Source organism: Centruroides sculpturatus, unplaced genomic scaffold (assembly GCF_000671375.1).
Source record: "Centruroides sculpturatus isolate CEXI.00-Female unplaced genomic scaffold, Cexi_2.0 scaffold40, whole genome shotgun sequence".
In the NCBI taxonomy this organism is placed as follows: domain Eukaryota; kingdom Metazoa; phylum Arthropoda; class Arachnida; order Scorpiones; family Buthidae; genus Centruroides; species Centruroides sculpturatus.
In genome coordinates, this window is record NW_019384602.1 from 60,820 (window position 1) to 82,002 (window position 21,183).

Here is a 21,183-nt window from a genome sequence, read left to right on the forward strand (position 1 = left end):
ACCGACATATCTGGACAGACCAACTCCTGAAAAATTTCTAGGGATTTTTCGACCCGTCCAGATTTGATCCCAGATACCCTAGAGCGGTAGTCTGCCACCTTGAAAGCTCAGCCATTCAGCCATCGAATGAAATTAGCTGTAGGAAATTGGGAAAATTCACACAAGGGTCTAGAGACTATCTGCAGAAGTCAGCATGTGGCTTAATATCGGCTGGATTCATTGCATGAACCATCTCGTGGTGGTAAGGACAGTCGATAGATATATTGATATATAGTGCTGTTTTCAAGGGTTCCTTGATCTTCTGTACTGCTTTATTGTGTTCATAATACCAGTGCCATTCAACATTATTAGAAATGAGCTGGTAAAATAGTGCTGTCAACTGTGAATGTTTGGACATAAATTTGGCCAAAGTTTACCATGCCCAAGAATCTTCGTAGTGATTTTCATATCTGTCAAGTTTTTCATCTGATCAATTGCCCATACTTTTAAATCAATTTTCAAACCTTACAAACTTGGAGTTGTATTATCCATGAAAAATTATATGAATTTAAATCAAAATCAAATAAATAGACCTCCATGATGTAGGTAGACCCTTACGGCATGGCTGACTAGATGACTTCATTTTATGAAGTCACATATAATTTGGTTTTATCTATTTATGTTTAATTGAGAGAAGTTTGAACAAGCATATTATTGTAATTACTACTACAGAATATTTTAATTAAATGGTAATATGTACAGGATGTGTCAAAAGTCCCTTGTGCCCTTTTCATTCTGAAAGCATTGAAGATATATTAATAACAAAGTAGTTACATAAGATGTATGTATGGAATAAATATATTAACAGTTCAGTGTTGGCAAACCTTTTTCCAAGAGTGGGCCAAATATTTAATTTGAATAATTATAAAATAACAAAATGATGCTTCCAAATTTTAATCTATCAGAAAAATAACAATAAATTATGCAAGTGTAAAGATAATAATAATGTGATTATAATGGAAAGAAGCAAATGATCATTTGATGTGTAATGAGCAATTATTTATTGTGACATCGCCACAATGTCAGCCTGCAATTTTTAATTTTATTTAAAATATATGCTCTCCACCTCAAATTAGTAGCAGCTTGCTCCTGTACATCATACTTTCCCTTTAACAATAGAGTCGTGCCAGTCATCTATATAACACCTTTTAGGAGAAAATTTTTGAATTGAAATAAACTTCCAGTTTGCATCATAAATTTGTGTATTGTTAAGTGTGACCTCCTGCCTTTAAGGTTTCCATATCTGGTCTCATCTTTCATCTAATTCTATTCTAAAGACCAAATAAAGACATACAGACTAAAGTGGGAATTTATAGGTCTACAATTTTTTTTCAAATTGCAGCCCAAAATATATATATTTTATTTGAGAAATCTTCTGTTGTTTATTTAATGATAATTTTTCTAAGAGTTTATAGTGACCTTTAAGACTTTTCACAACAGCCTTAGGACTCTACTTTCACACTACTTAAGCAGTTTTGAACTCTATCAAATATATTTTTGTAATTTTAAAAAAAACTTAATACTTTCAAAACATTCAATATAGGGACCTAGAAATTGTCACATGGGGTCACAGTTTGCCATCACTGACATAATTGTTTGAATAGGATTTTTCAACTATTATTATTTCAGTTAATGTATGTAACTATATTTCATAAAATTGAAGTCAAATGTAAATAAAACACACTCCTTTATTACATAATTATCTGAAAGATTAATTTTTACAATTATTTTTTATGTAAACTTTTAAACATTTTGTATTTCAAATTTTTTTTAAGAATTTATCAGAAAGTAACAAACACTGGAAGCTGCTCAACAAATATTTTCTGCATATATTTTAAGGAAATTTAAATCAGCATGACTGTATTTGGTAATAGATCTTGGCAATTGTTCACAAACACTTAAAGCAATGAATTAAACTGTGGATAAAAATGACAATAAAATGGAGGATAGGATTCTATTATCATAATATAATTTCAGTATTTCAACTTAGAATAATTTGTAAATTGTTATTCATGTCCATCTAAAAAAAATCTATTTAGATAAAGTTTTCATTTTTATATAATGTCAAGAATAAAAAGAGTTTAGTTCAGGATAACTTTAGATCACATTTTCACAGTTGCTCATAATTTTTCTAAAATCCATAAACAATTTTGGATCAGCTTTATAAACTATACCACTCAAATTCATACTAATAACAGTTTTTATATAATGTTCAAATAAAAATTTAGATAATTTTATAGTTTCAATACAGAAAGGAGATTTCTATTGGAAAATTTCTAACACTAAAATACAATTTTAAGAAATTTTTTTAACATACAAAGTAAACAATTTCAGAAATTCTTAACAGTATATAAGATTAAAATGAACAACTATCTCATTTGGTTGAAATGTATTTTTTATTCATGCTATTGCACTTCTAAGCAATTTCTCACATTGATAAAACTGTTTACTTCTCAGACTGTTCACATAAACAGTAATAAATCCCACATATAATGTACAGACTTTTTACATGTAAATTACACATTATGTTATGGGCTAATTTTATCTGAAGCAAAATTTTAGTGGCTAAAATATTAATATCACATATGGCTTTAACCAAAATTACAACATTTAAATAAATTTTCATTTACATTTTTTTCATGAATAACACAATGTATTTGTCATCAACATGATATGATTAAATTTATATGACTATAATCGAATTCATTTGTTTAGCACTTGCTAAAATATAATTATATTCTTTTATCTTTTATATTAATATGTGATGACAAATACAATAAATTTACTGTTCTTAGTTTTTTTGTAAAGTAAGCTTTAAAGATCAAATAATATTTTTAAATGTTCAAATAAAGAAGTTTCCATGAAATTTAGAATTTTGATTTAAGTACTAATTCTAAAATTTTAATTGTAACAATCCTGTTTGAAGCACAGGAAAAAGAATCCTGCTTAGTCCAGAAGAAATGAGAATGCCATACACACAACACACACACTCTTAATATATCTTCATCGCAACCATAACTTCAGACGGAGAGCATCTACTCCATTTAGATAGTACCTGAAGAGACGTTTATCGCGAACAAATCCCAAATTCTCATATAATCTAAGTGCAGGCTTATTCGTAATTTCTGTTTCTAAAACAACCTGAAAGGAAACAAAATTATTTATAAATAATTATTTTAAAAATTTCTTTAGAAGTGATATATAAATTAAAAATGCAACAGACTTATTTTAAGGTTTAAAGAGGAAGAAATAAAAAAACTATATATAAAATTAATGGCTTAGCCAAAATTTACTTAAGATAGTATATTAAAGTTGGTCCAAGTATTTGATGTGTTTGGAATTAATATTTACAGTTTTGTACGTAGTGATATTTTAAATTTTTTTTAAATATTGATGCACAGAAATACAAACTGATTCAAAGAAACATGTATATAGTTCTTAATGAAATAAGATTTGAATACCTAAAAAGTATGGTCCAGACAGACCTCCATGGACCCTCCCATAGCCACATATACAAAGACAGATCCAAGATCAAATCTTGAAAACAATTTTTAATTTGTGTAATAAAATAATTCTATCACTAATAATTGCTTAAAATAAATAAACTTAAATAACATAAAAATTTAACAACAGTTAATGTAATTAAGCTCTTGTTAACAATAAAAACCCTTACAGAAAACAATTGCCCATTTGGATTCTATCCCTGGCACATGCACACTCAACCATCATATTTTCTATTATATTAATATAAGATAAGACTTTTAGATAAAAATTTATCTAAAAAATCAAACTATGCCTAATAAGGTGATAGTCAGTTGGAACAGACTTATAGACTACAATTATCATGTTAGATAAAAATGCAAATACAGATAGCCCTTGGTTTATGCCGGTTCAATTTACACTGATTCACAATAATGCCGCTGCGAAATTCGCTGTTTCGCTGTGTAATTTACCGATTTTCCCTATGCTAGATTTGACTAGATTTTGTCCAGATTTGACCAATCCTAGTGAGCCACGAGTCCACTATGACACGAAGTGTTGTGGCAGAATTGTGGGCTGTTGGGATTGGTCAGATCTAGACCAATAGAGAATGTTCCACGAACTGTTAGATTTAAATGAGCTGCAGACCAGACATAGAGCTACAGAAGAACAACAAAGAAGAAACTCCAAGAATTATGAAAACAGCCGATCTAAAGCATATCCTTTCAACTATGGAAAGTTTGACAGATGAACTTTGTGAGTTATACAATTATTGGGAGCGAAGTGCTAATGTAAAAAGGAGCATCATCGCATCCATTTGACCATATTCTGAAATTCTTAATGAAAGAAAACAAAAATGTAAACAATTAAAGATGGATACTTTTTCCGAAAAATGTAAGAGATCCGAAACTAAAAGTTTTTAATAAAAACATTTCACTTTATTTTTTGATAAAATATATTTTAAGAATTAAATTTATATGTATTTTGTATTATATTGTACTAATAAATAAAATTATTTGCTTATTTTTCACTTATGTAGAACCTAACCTTATACCTCACTGCAAATATGGTTTCATTTTATGCTGATTCGATTTGTGCCGGCTTTTGTAGTAACGGAACTGCAGCATAAACCGAGGGCTACCTGTATTCTAATTTTGACAGTTGTCTTTGAATGTAATAGATATCCTAATTATACATTACTAGATGAAGAACAAGATATTTTTATATAAAGAAAATAATATTTATCCTAACCGTTTCCCAAAACTCAATGATTTTTCTAACAACTTATATCATCTGTATTTCTACTATTTTAGTCTAAGATTTGTTAGGGTGGTGTTGATGATGATAAGATAGCCGTTATTGGTTTTTTTTTTATGCAAACAGAGCTAATGCAAGAATCAGACTTGTTAGTCAAACTTGTTGATTTAGTAAAAATTGTAAAAGTTAGGCAAAGAAAACACAACATAGAATGAAACTTCACTTAAAGAGTAATCAGTTTGAATTAAAGCTGAATTAGCATAAACTCAGACTGTGTCTTTCAATCTTTGCAGATGGAAGTACATAAACTGTATGGATGAAAAGTGGCAATTGCAATATTTTTATGAAACCAGATGAAATAAATTTGTTGGAATAACTAAAAGGTATAGTCTAAACATGTGAAAAGTTCTAAAATGAATAATTGTCAATTCTTGAAATATTTAGATCTAGAAATGTGTAATGGTGTTACCTATATTTTTGTATATATTCTTTTTTTATGAATATTGCATTCTTGTGCCTGAAAATGATTGTTTAAACTTATCAGAAATACTTGCCAATAAACTCTTTTTATCAGCTATCATGTAAAATTTAATTAATTACATAAAATGGCAAAGTTATAACAAAATCTGATGAAAATTTATGATTAATCAGTATTTGACAATATAATAAGTGTTTTGCTGTAAAGATGATTTTTACAATGTAATTTTAGAGTTTCTCTAATATTCATTTATTTACATTCACAGAAGCTTACCTTTCTAACAAGCCAATATAACAAAAGCTCCAGCATACAAATTCAAACAGTTTAAAATGCTTTTTAACAACAATCTTGTGAAACTATAAATGTAATCCTACATTAATATAAAGTGAAACTGGCCTCATTCAGTGAAATTTAAATTCAAAATTTAACTATAAATGCCTACAGAACAAAATGGTATTTTAAACAGTTCATTTTTAAGTGCCATCTGCCAACTTTTGTAGATTATTTTTATATTATTATTAATTGCTCTCCTAATTTTAGATTATAATGCTTTTTTAATCACACTATAGATTATTTTTTAGTAAAAAACTATTTTTTAAGAAACAAGTTAAAACAAGAAAATATAAATACTCTTTCAAAAGAATTTATTTTCAAAGAAATCTTTTCTTTGATGTGCTTTGTTAGCTGCTTTTGACATCAAATAATTAACAATGCTACAGTACAGTGGGTAATCGATTAACAAACAATCCGTTGAAAGACAATGTTCACTACCCAATTAATATGTTCTGGAAATCCCAAAAAATAAATAAAAAATTATATAATTTCTTAATCTGTTTATTTATATGTAATAACAAACTAAAAACAATCTCTCCATTTTTTCATGGATGGCATCATTGTTTTTCAGATGTGATTTTCATTACTCCTTTATCTGCTTGAGTCTTCTTGATTATATCTTTCTTAGCTAAGATTGTGCCTACTGTAGACCTGTTGAAGCAACACTGCCTAGCAACACCAGACATCATCTACCCATCTATCTTGGCTATTATCTCTTGCCAAGTTTCTATAGTGAACATAGTTCTTGACAATCCACTCTTTTTAGACCCCATAATATTATCATTTTTTTTAAATAAAAAGGTCAGAAAAGCGTACAAAAATTCAGAGAATAGAAATCTAGTGCAAAAAGACAACTGTGAAAGTCTTGTTACAATCTTAAATGCACCATTGCTTCTTCTTGTGTTTGTTTGTTCTGTCAGGTATTCCTTATCTGAACATAAAAAATCTTTTGTGAAAATGTTTGTTATCCGAGTTGTTCGTAGTCCAAACTGTTTGTTAACCGATTACCCATTGTATATTGTTCCAAAACATTTCCTTTTCCTACGTTAGAAATAACTCTTAACTCATATCTCATAAGTCTTAATCATATGTTTGCTAAGCATGCAAAAATTTTTAAGTTTCTGTTGCCCAGATGATGTTCGGCCATTGTGAATTGCCTAGTTGTTGTGTACCAGTGTGAATTAATGAGGATTTCCTGTAGTAGTAGTCAGTCAGTGTGGGTGCACTGACAATCTACCCTGACCTTGAAAGATAACACATTACTCTTGAATTTCATACAAAGTGAACCTTAATCAGTATAAGTTGCCATAATTTATAGTAAGTTTGTGAAATTTGATATGTTTTATTTTTGCATTTCTGGATCAAATTACAATAAAATAAACATTAAAAAAAAGCACTTTTGGCATTCCACAAATATTTTATATCAATAGAAAGAAGACAAAATGCATGAATTAAACATATAATTGTAGTTTTTGATGTAATGCTACAGTTTCACAATTTTAGAATAAAAACTGATGCCTAAAAGATGTCATGTGACATAACTCATTTGCTTTTTCCACATGCCCTCTGGAGAGGGATGTATAACCTCATTTAAACTGGAATGCTGACATTCCCCCAGGATAAACCAGCATGCTTGTTTTTATCATAAGAAAATATCTGATTTCATGGTCTCCCCAGATAGACCAACATATCAAACCATCCATGAGAATACAGTAATATATTAACATAAACAACACAAAGCTAATATTGTTTACAAAAGTTGTTAGAAATTACAGAAATTACAAAAAAAAAAAATGTGCAGAGGTCTGGAACCACAAATAAGATTTTGGCCAACTGACAACATAATTGTCATTTCCTTACTCAATCATCCATTACTGTAGTATTGATTAATATCACTAACAAGTTACTTTTTAAATATATATAGAAAAAAATCCTTCTATTGTCACATTATATCTGTATATGATATGATAACTGAAATGTAGCTAGTAATGTGATTAATATTTTTATGTTGAATATGACATTAATCTAAATTTTAAATATGTTATTTTATTTAATACATTCCTACTTAATTTAAGTCTAAATTTTCTGCAAGTAAAATTACAATTGTTTATTTTACTGAAAATCTTACAATTATTTTGCAATAAAAAATTTAATCTGTAATTAATCCTTAAAATGTAGCAGAGCACTGTTTACACAATCTTAAGAAATCAAACCAAAAACACTAATTAAATTTCAATTATATGTCTTTTCAGTTATACAAGATGTAACAGAAGATAGCAGAACTAATAGTTTTATGACAAACTAATTGTATTACAGCTTTCAATATTTCAATGTTTACTTTTTATATTTATTATAAGAAATGATAAAATTTTTTATTGCACACATTTTCTGAAGTTGTAAAGATCAGTAGTTTAGTAGTAGAATTCATGTACCAAGTAATTTTAACTTTTTCAAGACAAATATCAAAATAGAAACAAGTATTATATTATAATTTAATTTTGCTCTTACAGAATACTACAAATGTGTATATTTTCCCTATATTGTAATCACTTCACCCACCATTAGTTAAAAATCTATAACTAATCCCAACTCATTGAGAGATAACTCTCTTGGTAGGATCAATTTTACATCATTTAATTCCAAAAACAAAAAGAAATGCAAAAATAGAACAAAATGTTTTTTAGAAATTCTCAGTATATTTTCTAAAAAAATATTGCAATATCTTTATCAGAAGGGAAATGATTTATAAATAAAATCCCATTATGAATTTAGATGTACAGTAAGACCCTGTTTAACGCGTGGGATGTGTTCCTAGATGACAAAGTGCTAAACGAAACAGCATTAAACGAGACCATTTTAACATAGAGTAAATAGGGATAGGGCAGGGGTCGGCAACCTGTGGCTCGCGAGCCACACGCGGCTCTTTGGATGTGAAGCTGCAGCTCTTTAGTTCCATACGCAAATATTATTTATTTTATCAAAAAAAAATTTTTTAAATTGTTCTGAATCGATTAACGAGGATTAGGCACTAATTCTATCTCTCAGCCACTTGTACTCGCTTTTCACCGTACCCCTCCCCCATGACATGCATCGTCACTGTCGTCAGTTCGTCGGAAGCTCTCGAATGACGCCATCGTCGGATGTTTCTATTATCTAATTTGTTGTGAAAAACACTACTTATATATGAATAAATAGATATTTTTCTTATGAATAAATAGATTAGTTTTTTTTATCAAAAAACTTTATTTATACGAGTACTATTTATTGTTGGCAAGAAAAAATTTTGTGGCTCTTTAAAAACTTTGAAATTTTGTAAATTGTAATTTTGGCTCTTCCGACTCAAAAGGTTGCCGACCCCTGGGATAGAGGAACGCATGACCAAAAAAAAGTTTACTTTAATTTTAAGTTATTTTTATATTAATTTGTATAATAATATATGTTAAATAACACATAAACATATACACACAGAAATGTATAATAATATATTAATTAGTTCATTTTTTGTGATGAAAGTACTGACTTTTCTGAAAATCTTGTTTTTTTGCAATAAAGCTGTGAAGTTTCATTTGTCGCTTTTTTCTCTCTTTAAGCAAATGTCGGTAACAGAAGATCACATCTAAAACACCTTGTTTTGCTTTTGCACTCCTTTCAAAATATAAATCATTCGCTACAATTTGATCAACAATTTCAGTTATCATTACCAAACTTTTACTAAAAGAAATCTGTGGCAAGTTTTTTGAGTTCTTCGTTTTCAGAGGCTCTATTTTCAAGTTCTACATGAAATTCCTTGTTCTGCCAGTTCTTGTAGTCAACGTTGGTAAGGCTCTTACCAGAAACCTACAGTAACTCCCCAATATCCTGCTCATCTACATTACATCTCCTGTATCGATTAAGTTGACAATTTGGTCAACGTAACGATACAGTGATAGGCTCTTCTCGTTGAGAATTCTTGAATACCTTCAGCCATAATTTCTTCCACACTCTGTTCATGCATTTATCAGTTAATTCTTGCCAAGCCAAGTCACTATTTCCTATGGCATCCATAATGTTATATTCTTTCCAAAATTCCACAAAACAAACATACATTTAAGAAAAGTACAGTGCTATGACAAATTGCCACCTTTTTCTGATTGGTATGTGTTTGGGAATAATCATATTATATATGAATCAATGAAACACTGCATTAATTTGAATCAGTATAAATTTTGAGCATTTTTTTTAGGCATCAAGTAGACTGCGTTATATTGAATCAGCGTTAAGTGAGGCAGCATTAAGCAGGGTCTTACTGTATAAACAAAACATTTCATCATTGAAAGAAATTGGAATGTTTTCAGACAGACAAAAAGAAAAAAAAAAGTGAAACACATTAATAGTGCTCCACTGCAAAAGCAGCAACATTGAACTTTCAATCTTCTTAATAGTTATTTTTAATTTCCTATAAATTTTAAGGGCTTGTTAGACCACAGTTTTCAATTAAAAACTGAAGTCTGATGTCCTTAAAATTATAATAAAAATAGCTATTAAGAAAATTAACTAAAATATAGGACCAAAAAAAGCAAATAATTATAACTGAATTTTCTTTTAACAAGAGCCTATTAAATTATCAATAAAAAGCAAATTTTAAATTGCTTATTAATTAATGATTATAAGAATGATAGGTAAATGATCACTTAGATAAACCTGATGGCAGCACTTCCAATCACTATCTTGTTTGTGAATGCTATGTCCACAAACAAGACGCAAACAACATAAATACTAACAAAACTGTATTGTATAGAAAAAAAATTTTGTAATCACAATTAACATAATTTTATATATTTTTCTTCAATTTCTTCAAACTAGAACATGATTCTTCAAAATCTTTAGTAACTACAACTTGTTTTATCTTACTTGACCTTTTCCCATACTTTTAACACATGTTTCATCTTTTCCTCTCTCAATTTTTAGATTCTTCTGACCTGTCATTTACTTTACATACAAAACATGAATTACCATCTCGACAAATTCCACCAACAACCCACCTGATTACTTTCAAAATCCTCCCTTTTTCGTTTTTCCTTTTACTCACAATAGTTTCATTAATTTCAATAATCTTTCCAGGTCCAACAATTTTAATTTGGGATAAATTATACAAGGTAATCATCATAACATGTCCTATGAAGTCTGCCAAGTCAACAGTTGTATGATAACTCATCCCCAAAGCCAAACATGTCACACTCAACGCACACACTATGCAAATTAGATGTCAAATGAAGAAAAAATAATTCCCAATGAAATTTTCCTGAATTTACCTTTAAAGGTTCCATCAAATGGCAAACTACTCATCTTGCATTTGTGACATCGAAAAAAAATTGAATCAAGATCCTTTCTATAAATTAATTTACAACAACCACTGCATTTCATACAATCTGCATCTACAGGTTGTAAACCGAACTTTATGGCAAACTTGATATCTGACAAAATTCTTTTGTCAACAACTATGTCAGGAAAATCTAACTCTAAATAATGAAAAAAATCCTTTGAGGTCCACTTTTGCCATAAAAAGTTTTCACCTTTAAGTAATTCCAACATTACAACAATAAAAACAAAAATATTAATTATTAACTCCAAAAAAATTATATACAAACTCCAAGAAAGAAATTTTTGAAACACAATAATAAAATAACACTGAACAAGTTTACAAATTGATTTTAAAAAAATAATCTAAAAACCTAACGATATTAGAATTGTTGAAAATCATTGACAGCGACACCTACATTAAAATTCAAAAAAGACATGTTGTCGTGATTCCAGAAGTGCCACCATCAAGTTTACCTAAGTGAACATTTACCAAATGATTAAGAAAAACTACTCAATATTTCAATAAGAAATAATTTTTAAATCTTAAATAATCTATTAAAATTAGTCTCTTATAAAATGTATTTATTAATTTCTAGAAATTTTATTATATATTTCTTGATATAATAATGAAATTATTATATATTTCTTGATATAATAATGAAATACATTAAAAGTATTCTATCTAACTTTCAGGATATTAATTTTAAATTAAATGTAAATCAATTTTTACAAGTCAATAAAGTTTATTATAATGCTAAAGCATTTATGGACCATTTGTTCTTTCATTTATTCTTGAATATATTTTGTCATTTTTAACTTTGTTAAACATAAATATTTTTGTATAAAGTTTATAAATATATTTATTTATTCATTTGTATTAATATCAAATAGGTTCAGTGTACTATTTTTCTCATACAGCTACATTTTAGAACACACATAGTAAAAAATAATTTTATGCCTCTCTTGGGTCTATCTGATCATTCTATAGCCCAAATCATATTTCCAAATAGCAGTTGAATAATATGAAACACTAACATTATGACACAACTACAAATACTTCGGTTAGAAAATAGTGTCTGTATATCATATGATTGACTTTTGACAAATAATTTGACAACAGTATGCATCAAGAAGCTAAAAACAATGAATGGCCCAACTCAATCTATGGCCCTGCCAGAGTTGGACAATTGAAGGCAATCAGAGGAAGATCCTCTAGTCATAATAATAATGATAAAAGTTGCTCATACAAACATTTTTACATTAGAAACTTATGGATAAATATTAAAAAAGTTTAATATTAACATAACATGAAAAATTGATACATATTTGGATCAATTTGTTTTCCTCTAATTAACTATATTCGAGTCTACATTCAAATTTCTTAAAACTTCATTTTCAAACTATTGCGAAATAAAAATTTTAATAAAACATTTAATGAAAATGTAATTTTACCTCATCAGCTTCATCTCTAATCATTGCCTGAATAGCTTTTAGGACAAGATTTGAACCTAAAATAAAAAAAAATAAAAAAAACAGAATTATTATGCATATCTAGATACATAATTAAAACCAAAAACATAAAATTGATAATAAATTAAAAATGATGATTCTATTATTATACTAAAAGTTACTATCATATTATCAATCTTAAAAAAACTATTAATATAAAAGTTTATTTCTTGTGGAAAACAGAACTAATTGAATTTAGAAAAAATTGTTAAAATGCATTCATCTGAATTTACAATTTGTTCTGTTATATGATCAAAAAATATATAAAAAACTGACAATGACACTAAAACTGAAACAAGTGACAACTTGTTTCAGTTTTAGTGTCTTTTGCATCTAGTTACTGGAGTTAGCTATTATTTCAGTGTCTAAGTATGGAACAAATTAAAATTTATATTTAATGATTTCAACATTTTAGGCAAGAGTGGAGAAGAAAATAGACCAAAATGTGAGATTGCCAAAGAATATGGAACACTGCTGATATAGTAATAGTACTAAGAAGAGTAATTTGAACTTTTGTCCATATCGAGAGTTTACAGAAAACCTGCATTTTGGAGAATCCTTGAAATGCATGCATTTTGCAAAACAGTTCACTACATGCTACTTTCTCTTTTAGAGTTTTATTTTTTGAAATATGATATATATTGACTAAAAATTATCCAAATTTATACTGAAAGTTAAAATTAACTGTATTTTTTAAACACTAACTTAAATAAGAATTTTATAACAATGGTTTGAATTATCTAATAATTCAAATTACTCAAATTTGATTTTACACCTAACAGTACTTGAGTTGGACAATTTCAGTTTAACATAAGTGGAAAAATGCAATAAAACTTTGTTTTATATGACAGTTCCAGTTTAACACAATATATTTTTCAGTGACAACTAGATGGCTAAGGTGGTAAAAGTACCAACTTCTTTGAAGATCTGAGTTCAAGTTCAAGTCAGGAACATCAGAACTGTTCTGTGATCCTGTTTTGGATATGTTGGGACTCTTTTCTTCACTACTAGCCATCCCATTGTGGACATGGGAAAAAGGCACTTACACATTTTTTTTCAGAAGTCAATAAATAAATATAGTCAGAATTTCATTCAGAATTCTAGATGTCATTGATAATGTAAAATAATGGCACCTATCAAGCAAGAGAAGGCTTTCTGCATCTTGGAATTCATTAAAATAGAATCTGTAACAACTGTACAACATAATTTCTGCATACATTTGCAAAGAAACCCTCACTAAGACTCTGTTTTAAATTCCAGGAGGAGGGTTGCTTGTGCAAAGAAAAAAAAGCCCTTGACTTCTGAAAAGACCTAAATGAATTCAAACTTTTTTCCAGCAGAGCCTGCAGAAATCCACAAGAAAGACAAGTTGTGAGTTAATGTGTTCCATACAATAATTTGGCATGTGATACACAAGTCACATTATTTGAATGAACTAAAGAATTGAATAAATGAGGCTTTAACTACTGTCTTGCAGAATATGCTGGTGTATGTTTGGAAAGAATTGAATTATTGGTTGGTTGTTTGTTGTGACCAGTACACATAATGAATCATTATAATGTCATAAAGTTTTTCCAACAATACAAGTTTCATATTGCAAACACCTGTGGTAGTCCAGAAATAAATTTTTGAGAAGTGTCAAAATCTTTTTAAAATACACTGCTCACAAAAATTAGAGCATATTTCAAAATGAATATGAAGCAATAAAAAAAGAAGCATTTGACTTTTTTTTTTATTTAAACAAGATCATCAGAAAATCACAAATCAAATAAAAGTCAACGAAAATGCAAAATCAACTTTTATTTCATGCACTATACAAAAGGCTGAAAGTGCTGGCATATCTGCATGTTCCCTGATCTGAAAGTGCACATTCTACAATTTCTCAGCCCTTGCAATGCCCCTGCAACATGATTTGCCCGAATGTGAAGCCTAGAGAGCCACAGAATGTCTTGAAGCTGGTCAAACACAGATGACAGTGGCAACAGCACTTGGAACATTCCAAAGAGTGATTAGTAGACTGTGGAATCATTTTCAAGAGACTGCCATAGTATGAAGATGATGAGGGCAGGGTTGCCCATTCCCCACAACAGCAATAGATGACCACTACTTAATCTTACTGGCAAGAAGGAACAGGCACAGCAATGCAACAGAGCTGCAGGGACAGCAAGAGTAGCAAGAGACATATTGGTGGGGTGAACAGAAGTATTTCAAACTGGATGAAAGTGCCACGCATTGACCGTTCAGTAGGGTGTATAAGACTGCTAAACACAGACAGCAATGGAGCATGGACAGTTTCTTGCTGCCACTAGACGACAGATATGCACCCAGACCATACGAAATTGGCTCCATTGTGTTGGACTGCATGCCCAGTGACCAATGGTATGCATTTTATTATCTACTGAACACCCACAGAATCTGTAGAAGTGGGCTGAGCATCGTCACTGGACCTGTGATGCATGATTAGCTGTCCTCTTTTCTGATGAGTCACAGTTCAGTCTGCAGCCTGACAATCATTGTGTCCTGATCTCACATGAACAAGGAACAAGGGAGAATCCATGTTTCATGCAAAAAAGGGACTCCTTCAATGGTGCTGGAATCATGGTGTGGAATGGCATCAGCATTGGTGGTCATACCAACCTCCATGTCATCAGAAATAAATTGCTGACTGCTGTCAGATATCAAGATGAGGTTCTGCACCCTACAGTGGTACTCTACGCTAGAACAATTGGAAACAACTTTCTTTTCATGGACAATAATGCAAGACCCCACCATGCGCATTTCGTCAACAACATGCTTCAGGAAGCAGGAATTGAACATATGGACTGGCCTTCACATTCTCCAGATCTGAATTCCATTGAACATGCTTGGGATGCACTGAGAAAATGTCTGGCAAACCATCCAATGCCTCCCACAACTTCTTGAGCTAGAAGTTGCCCTGGAGCAAAAGTGGCAAAGGATCCCACAAGAACTGCTGGACAATCTGATCCTGTCTATGCTCCATTGCTGTCTGTGTTTAGCAGTCTTGAGTGAGTCTTAGCAGTCTTATACACCCTACTGAACGGTCAATGCATGGCACTCTCGTTCAGTTTGTCATGCTTCTGTTCACCCCACCAATATGTCTCTTGTTACTCTATCATGATAATTGAGTTTGCATCTCATTTGCATAATCAAATAACTTTCTTTGATTTGTCGTTTGCTTTTCTAATGTTCTTGTTTAATAAAAAATTAAATGCTTCTTTTTTTTTATCACTTCATATTCATTTTGAAACANAAAAATTAAATTATTAAATATGTTTTAATTGTACACTATTTATACAAAAACTTCATAATAATTTCATCAGAATAATTTTAATTTTTTACTAAAGCCTAGTGTCCTATATATATAGGACGGTCCATTTCTCAAAATGCTATGAACCGAATGTGACCGAACAAACAAAGTACAATTAAATCCATGAATATTCTTGTCTCGTTTTAGACGTACCATTTTTTAAAATATTTATTGAGCTTAATTTTTCGTTTTCTCTCATATTACTTCATATTATCAACGTTTTTACGCAGAGTCAGGGTGGCGATACTTCGAGCCTTAGGCAAAACTCGTGACCCGGTCATTGCCAATGAGAAAATAAATTTATTTAGTGTATTCACATAAAAGCATAAGAGTTATTACACTACAACTATATTCACTTTGTTCGCTAACCATTTAAATTTAATTAAATATAAAGGAAAAACATTAAAGCTCTTTACCAAGTCTATCAGACAAAGTCATATATCACACTTTTTTCTTGGTTATACAATTATTAATACGTACTCCTATCCCTCTTTTTATGCAATTTTGAAATAATGCAGTTGACAAAAGAAAACTAAACCTCCTTTCGCATATTTTTTTTAATGTAAAAAAAATTAACAGTTTCTTTGAAAATTTAAATTTTTGTTAAAATTGTGTTATTCTTAAAAAATTTACTGTTTTTGTTGAAATCAAGAGTTCATTTATCTTTTTTTTAAGCACAGTATAGTACTGAATGTACATCAGAGAATACTGTACACTGATTTTATGTTTCCTATGCTATCTTGTGTTTACTATATTTACATACAAATAATGTTAACGATAAATGATGTTAGAATAAAAATCCTAGTTTCTTTTGTAAATTGCTTATTCTTTTTTGTTCCATTGAAGTTGTGGATCCTATAAAGCATTTTTCTACAGCAGGGATGGGCAACCCGTGGCCCGCAGTAATTTTTTTGCAACCTGCAGCACATAACATATGAATATATATATAAATCAATTTCCCAGCATAAGGAAGTATGCAGCAAAAATTCAAATGTTATTTTCTACAACTTATGTATGTGAATAGTTCGATCTGCCATAGGATAATATTGGATTGCTTATTTTGTAGTATTTTTAATTTTAATGAGCCAACTTTAGCTGCTCAGTGTTTGCATCAAACCTTTTAAAGACATCAGAAAAGAATACGAAAATTAGTTACATTTGGAAAACCACGCTTTAACCGCTTCTGGGAAAATAGGAGGAGAATGCTTCAAAAATTGCAAAATGGATATCTGTCACCTAGAAAAATTTCCCAGTGAAATAATTCATTCCATTAAAAAATGCTGCATTACAGATGCAATGAATGGCACAGAAGTTGACTTAGTTTGGGAAATGACAACACCAACACCAATTCCAAAGTCAGCTGTGATAGTGCAACCGTTAAATTGTTTTCACAATATGATAGTGATAGTGAGAGCAATTAAGATTTACTTTAAATTATGTATTTAAGATTTTTCACTCCTTGTTACTTCTCATTTTTTGAACTTCATAAATAAATCTTATTACCAGTATTTTTTATTTTTTTCACAAAGACCCGTTGAGAAATTAAAATGCAGGTTAGAATCAAATAAATATTAATTCAAATATTTAGTACAGTTAATTTCAGATAATTTGTGTTCAAGACTAATTTCAAAATGCTGTCTATTCTAAACTATTTCTATAACTATCTATGGTGTCATAGTTACAAGTTAAAATTTCACTAATCTACAATTCTCTCTTAAGTCTCTCACATTTTCTTTTGCTCATACTGCTGTATCACAATATTGCAAAATGCATTGCAAAATGAAAAAAATGCATAATTTAAAACATCCTCAGACATTGGAAACAGATTATTTACATGTAACATTATTATTTCATACAATGCTGTTAAGAGGAGAGATGGGGATTTTTATCAGTCATGAGAAGTCATGAAATAAAAAGTTTTTTTATTTCAATACACTGCAAATTCAATACTATCCCTTTGTCAATTTTTAGTAGGTTTTAAATTTTATGTTTTACAGTTTTACTAGTTTTAGCTCCTTTTGTTTTAAAAAAATTCGTTCTACTCAGCTGTCACTATTAAATACATCATTTCAGTTTCATTAGATATGTATAATAAAAGCTAAAGAAGAATGAATAGCCTGAAATACATTTTCTTTTTATATAACAAAGTCTATATAGTGAATCAACAGTGTTCTATATGATAAGTTCCCATAATAATTTTGTGCTTACTTCCAAAGATTTAAATAGAGAAAACAAGAAGCAATGAAGTACTAAAAAACTTTGTTTTAAAACCTTTTTCTATTAATGAAAAATTATGTTTGGAAGTTTATCTCTATCTTAAGTCCTCAAAAATATAGAATTGACTACATTCAGCGTAGAATTATTTTTAAATTTAGAATTTCAAATTCTTGGAATAACTTTATAAAATATCTGGTCATCACTTGCACTATTCATGTCATTGGGCTGCAATTTGAAAAACTGTAGACATAAATTCCCACTGTCATTCATCTGTCTATCTGTCTGTCCTTCCTTAATTTCAAGAATGGAGTTAGATGAAAGACGAGACCAGATATTGAAACCTCAGGGGCAGGAAGACCAGATTAGGTATATACAAACTTCTGATGCAAACTGGAAGTCATGTTATTTCAATTCAAAAATGTTCCCCCGAGAGGGGTTAGATAGATGACTGGCATGACTCTATTGCTAACAGGAAAAGTATGGTGTACAAGTGCAAGCTATTACTAATTTGAGGCAGAGAGCATATATTTTAAATTAAGAATATGATTAAAAATTGCAGCCTGGTATTGTGATGATGTCATAATAAATGTTTGAAAATAGCTTCTGTTTGAAAGTGAAATTGTCATAATTAATTTCTAGTTTAAAACATCCTCAGAAATTGGAAACAGATTATTTACATGCAACATTATTATTTCATACAAGGCTGTCAAGAGGAGAGATGAGGATTTTTATCAAAGTCATGAGAAAACTTAGGGGCCTGTAGTAGTTCTTAATCCCATAAATCAACACACATACAGTAGAGCATCGATTATCCGAAATGTTGGTTAACTGAAAGCATTCCAGTCGGCAAATTTAAATTTTCGCTAGTGTTGTGACATTGAAACCTTTGGCTATATCTTGGGCTACTCCAATATTTTTTTTGTTGCTGTGTGTGTTTTAGCTGGCAGCACTGGCACTTTTGTGTGGTATTTTTCTGAGGACTGTGTATCATGCTGAATCAAACGTTTTTGATACTAGATCAATTTCTAAAGTATAATTTTTTTTGTTTTTATATTTTTCAATATATTTATTTTGTTTGTAAAAAATAAAGAAATAACTTTTAACGATACAATAGCCACAATTATTATTTTAAAAAGTTTACGTTAGGCTTAACATCGACGAAAATTCAACACGAAGCGACATGCAACGGAAAAAAATTTCAACATGGGATAGATTAATATATTTTTTCGTACATAATTGGTTATTCAAAAAATAAGTCATCCGAACAACCTCAGTCCCAAATTGATTCGGATAAACGATGCTCTACTGTAGATACATGCTAATGTATGATATGCATAGTATGAAATCATCTTAAAAATTATCAGGGAGTAAATTTCAGAAGAAACTGCAGAATTCTGCTTATTTCTGAGAAATCCTTCCTTTGAAAAATTACAGGGGACTTGCTATCCCCTTGCTATCTGTATCATTATATTGTTAATTACAGTAACTTGTGAATCAGTTATTCCTGATTATTGTCTTTTAAAGTAGACCAAAACATTAAAATTTAAGTTATATTGCTATTGTTGCTGTGTGTATGTGTGTGTGTGTGTGTGTGTGTGTGTATAACTACAGTCGACCCCCCTATAATTACGGTCCCTATAATTACGATTCCTATAAAACTACGAAAAAATTGCTACCAGGTATCCGTAAAAAATAGTAAAAGTTCCCTATAAACACCTCAAATGTCATCGGGCAGCCGAACTACTTTCCCGCCGTCCGTAGCGCCACGCTACGGAGAGATTTCTATCGTCTGGACAGTATTATATAAATTATATATAAATTAGGTACTGTACATATAATTATATATTAATTATATATAAATTAGGTACTGTATATATAATTATATATTAACTTATTGTAACTTTGTTATAATTAAATATATAATTTCCGCCGTCTAGCGTGGCGCCACGCTACGGAGATTTTTACGCTAACTATCGTCTGTCAGTATGTAAATTAGGTACCGTAAGTCTAATACAGTACTGTAATTTTATACATTTCTTGTGAAAGAAACATTTCTTATTCAACGGCGATTAAAATTATTTATATTAATGATGTCTCCGAAGTTCTACGAAGTTTTCACAGAAAAATAAGTTGTTAGAAATCGGCCGCTCTTTGCTGAGCTGTTCCGCGACGAAAACAATGTTGAGCAATGGCAATGTCGAATGGTGACACTCGGTAAGTAATCCTACAATTTTTTGTTTATAGCGTAGTTTATACGGATTATTCCCAAAAAATATATACGTATTTTGGAAATGTTGAGTCGGATTAGTCTAGAATCGATTAATTTTATGGAAGAAAATCTTTCAAACAGCCGTAGTCCGTAAACTTGATACGTGTCGGGTTGTGATTGGAAGGATTCGTAAGAAATCGGATTCCTAAAGAATGGAACGTATCTCTATCTTATAGGAGGGGGGGTCGACTGTATATTATCAATCAGCATATTTAAATTTTAAAATACTGTTAATTAGGAAAAAGTAAATAATAATACATCTTTAACAGTGGATAACAATTTGGAGAAATGATAATGTTTTTTTTTATTTCTTTTCTGTCCTATTATGTCATGTTAACTGAGTCAAAAACATTCACATTTCTGTTGCCTACTGTTTCATGCATATTGTTTGCTTTCTAATATTAATATTAATGTAGTGTAAAAACCAATTTTTTTGGACTGTGTTACAGATGATGTTTCAAGTAGCTTCATGGACTGGAGTAAATTGTACAGCAAACTAGATCTGTAGTTTGAACATTACCGGTTTAATTCATATTTAATTATTAATTAAGTAGCATTACTGAGTACATATTACATATAAATTCTGTATGCTTCAATTAGAAACTTGTATTCATTATTATTAATAATGTTTAAAATAAAGTGGAACCTCGGTATACGTCTGCTTTAGAATACGTCCAATTCGGAATACGTCCTGTTTGAACGAAACAAATTTTGCTCGGTATACGACTTTTGTTCGGTATACGACTTAATTCAATTATACACGCCATCTATGAACAAGTAGCACTATCGGTGTACTACACCAGACTAGACGTTCGTGGTGCTACGGTTTATAACTTTGTTAAATTTCTTCTGATTTTAATTTGTAAGTAACATTTTATTATTTTTATTAATCATGAATTGCAAAAGGGCAACAGAAAAATAAAAAAATGACAA

The 21,183-nt window shown here is 29.9% G+C and overlaps 1 protein-coding gene across 1 annotated transcript in view; it reads right to left on the reverse strand.

Annotated features, from left to right (window-relative positions):
- Positions 1–1,709: 1,709 nt before the first annotated feature.
- The window catches only part of LOC111625021, a 28,635-nt gene continuing 9,161 nt past the window's right edge, over positions 1,710–21,183 (reverse strand). Inside the window, exons 3-4 of the mRNA XM_023368028.1 lie at positions 12,380–12,435; positions 1,710–3,180 (exon numbers count right to left, since the gene is read on the reverse strand). Of these exons, the coding sequence (XP_023223796.1) occupies positions 3,043–3,180; positions 12,380–12,435 (194 nt within the window). The 3' untranslated portion in view covers positions 1,710–3,042. The remainder of the gene's footprint in view (positions 3,181–12,379; positions 12,436–21,183) is intronic.